The sequence below is a fragment of the Notothenia coriiceps genome, unplaced genomic scaffold (genome assembly GCF_000735185.1).
Source record: "Notothenia coriiceps isolate Sejong01 unplaced genomic scaffold, NC01 NC01_scaffold00035072, whole genome shotgun sequence".
NCBI classification, from domain to species: Eukaryota; Metazoa; Chordata; class Actinopteri; order Perciformes; family Nototheniidae; genus Notothenia; species Notothenia coriiceps.
The window spans coordinates 998-3,713 of record NW_011367773.1 but is presented as its reverse complement, the minus strand read 5'-3'; the positions used below and the strand labels follow the sequence as shown (position 1 = coordinate 3,713).

At 40.4% G+C, this 2,716-nt stretch overlaps 1 protein-coding gene across 1 annotated transcript in view; it reads left to right on the top strand.

Annotated features, from left to right (window-relative positions):
- Window positions 1-2,278, top strand: part of LOC104962598 (IQ motif and SEC7 domain-containing protein 2-like) — a gene marked incomplete at both ends in the record, with an annotated part of 4,261 nt that extends 1,983 nt beyond the window's left edge. The window contains 2 exons of the mRNA XM_010791051.1: window positions 1,928-2,067; window positions 2,153-2,278. Of these exons, the coding sequence (XP_010789353.1) occupies window positions 1,928-2,067; window positions 2,153-2,278 (266 nt within the window). The remainder of the gene's footprint in view (window positions 1-1,927; window positions 2,068-2,152) is intronic.
- Between the last annotated feature and the right edge of the window lie 438 nt (window positions 2,279-2,716).

Sequence of the window (2,716 nt, the reverse complement as noted above, 5' to 3'; positions counted from 1 at the left end):
GTCTCTACAGTAGCTAGGAGGTGGGTTGTCTCTGCAGTAGCTAGTAGGTGAGTTGTCACTACAGTAGCTAGTAGGTGGGTTGTCACTACAGTAGCTAGTAGGTGGGTTGTCACTACAGTAGCTAGTAGGTGGGTTGTCACTACAGTAGCTAGTAGGTGGATTGTCACTACAGTAGCCCATCATGGGCTGATTCTGTGAGAACAGCACCATCTGGTGGCCTGAAATATGTACTACAGCGTCTCCAGCGCTTTCGAACGTGTCCGTGGCTGTCTCCTCCTGATTGGTGGAGTTGGCCCAATAGCCGTAGCGCAACTTCTGTGACGTCATAGAAGTGTTCAAATCTGGATCAGTCTGTATCAGATCCGTTGCAGCCCCTTTTTAAGAGATTTGGGTATGGAGGAAAATAGAGAGGGTTGTGTTTTCTGACACTTGGTGAGTTCCCTGGAACACCGGGGACACATATTCATGTATAAAAGGCCCTACAAAAGTGCATTTTGCATGATAGGTCACCTTTAATTTGACAGAATATCGTTCCAGTATCCGTCTACGTCGAAGGAGAACTTTATTTTGAAGTCACACTGAGCCCCTCTAAGCATTTCTGCTACCGTCTCGTTCTTATTTGCCTTGAACACATGTCTAAAAGAGCGACCATCTAAACATTAACTGTGATAAAGTGTTGTGTCAGTTTGCAGCTGCAGAGATAATGAACTCTCAGCTGCACATTAACATCACGGTGATCTGCTTCTCTTCAGCGTCACTGACATGTTTTCTGTTTCAAACGTGGAGGCTGCAGTTTGTTTACTTTCTCTCTTGTTCCCTACGGTGTAACTCCAACACTAGCCTGCAAGCTGCTGTCAATCAAACAAGGTGCCCTAACATCCCTCGCCCCCAAAACAAAACATTTCTTCATTTCAATAATACGAAAAAGGATGAATAAATATAACCAGGTTGACTTCAAGAAGGGATTTGGGCATTAGTCAACAACTCGACTAAAGGTTGCTACCCTTGCTAGTCTGCCAGATGTACAAGTTGGTTAAACTCATTTAAAAATATTATATTCTAGATAAAGTTTCTGTAAAATTAGGAAATTTTTAGCAGAATGTTAATGGAATGCTCTTTTGGTTTCTTTAAACAATGAAACATATTTTATAGGTTCCTTTTTTTAATTCGGTGTTTTCTTTTCTCTGACGCATGCCGATATTATTATTGCCGGACGAGAGGGTCATATATTAGCTTCCTTTATTCAATGTTTCCTTAACCTGAGCGATTTTTTAAATACATTAATATCTCTTTATCTCTCTGTGGGACGAATAAAGAGATTCTGATTCTGATTCTAATTCATAATCCAAACATTAAGAAATATATATTTTTTGTTTTGTTTTGTCCATATATTTATAAAGAAGTTCTCTTCCACCACTTCTCATCAATAAAACCTTTACAGGAAATACCCATATTGGGAACCAGTAGCCTAAATGGACTATTTCTGATTAAGCTTCTGTTTAAAGGCCAGAAAACTCATTATAGAAACATATGGAGGAGGCTGTGGCTCATTGGATAGTGTGCTGGACTTCGAATCAGGGGATAGCAAGTTCGAGTCCCACAGCAGTCAGCATGTCGTTGTGTCCCTGAGACACTTCACCCCAAATTGCTCCTGTGGGGATTGTCCACAGTACTGAATGTATGTAAATCGCTTTGGATTAATAAGAGCCTAACAAATAACATGTGATGTAATCCCTAGACTAAATGGGATCTCAGTTAAACTTGGAGTTTTTTTAGACAGCTTTCAGATGCATCTTGTTGCCTCCTGTGTTTGATAAACGTTCCAATACTTTTTGCATCAGATGCACTTTAAAATTGATAATTTGTTGTTTAAAACAAACATAATTTCCTAACCCCCTCCCTCTCCTTGCCCCCCTCCCCTCTGAAGGAGTGGACAACGGGCAGGACATCCCGCGGGACCTGCTGGTGGGGATCTACCAGCGGATCCAGAAGTGGGAGCTGCGCACCAACGATGACCACGTGTCCCAAGTGCAGGCAGTGGAGAGAGTCATTGTGGGCAAGAAGCCTGTGAGCAACATACAATGCTTTGTGACATGTTGCCACGACTATGGTTTAAATTTTATTCATTTATTTGTGCTGTATCTGTCTGTAGGTGCTGTCGCTGCCCCACCGCCGGCTGGTGTGCTGCTGCCAGCTGTACGAGGTGCCAGACCCCAACAGACCCCAGAGGACGGGGGTGCACCAGAGGGAGGTGTTCCTGTTCAACGACCTCCTGGTGGTGAGGACATTTCACTTCAGCTTTTATTAATAACATTTTCAACTAATAGATATCACCATGAAACTTCCTGACTTTACATAAAGGGAATTCTTATTTGTTTTACAAGTTTTCTGAAACGTTATGTTGAAATATGAAAATGAGACATTATCTTATCAAATATGAGAAAAATACTAATAAATTACATAGAATAAATATATAATAATAATCACATACGTTGTGCAAAATATACAACTCACGATATGAATTGCACATTAAAAGCATAACTTCTCAGAACAGAAATGTGAACATCTGGATAAAAACCAGTTTCAAAAACATTTAATTTATTTGATATATTTGGGTCAAATCTCCATTAATCAGAAAATACAATACAGCACAAATATGCAAATTACGTAATGCTAACTTTGGGTGAATTTAGGATAAATCTACGGACTCAAATAG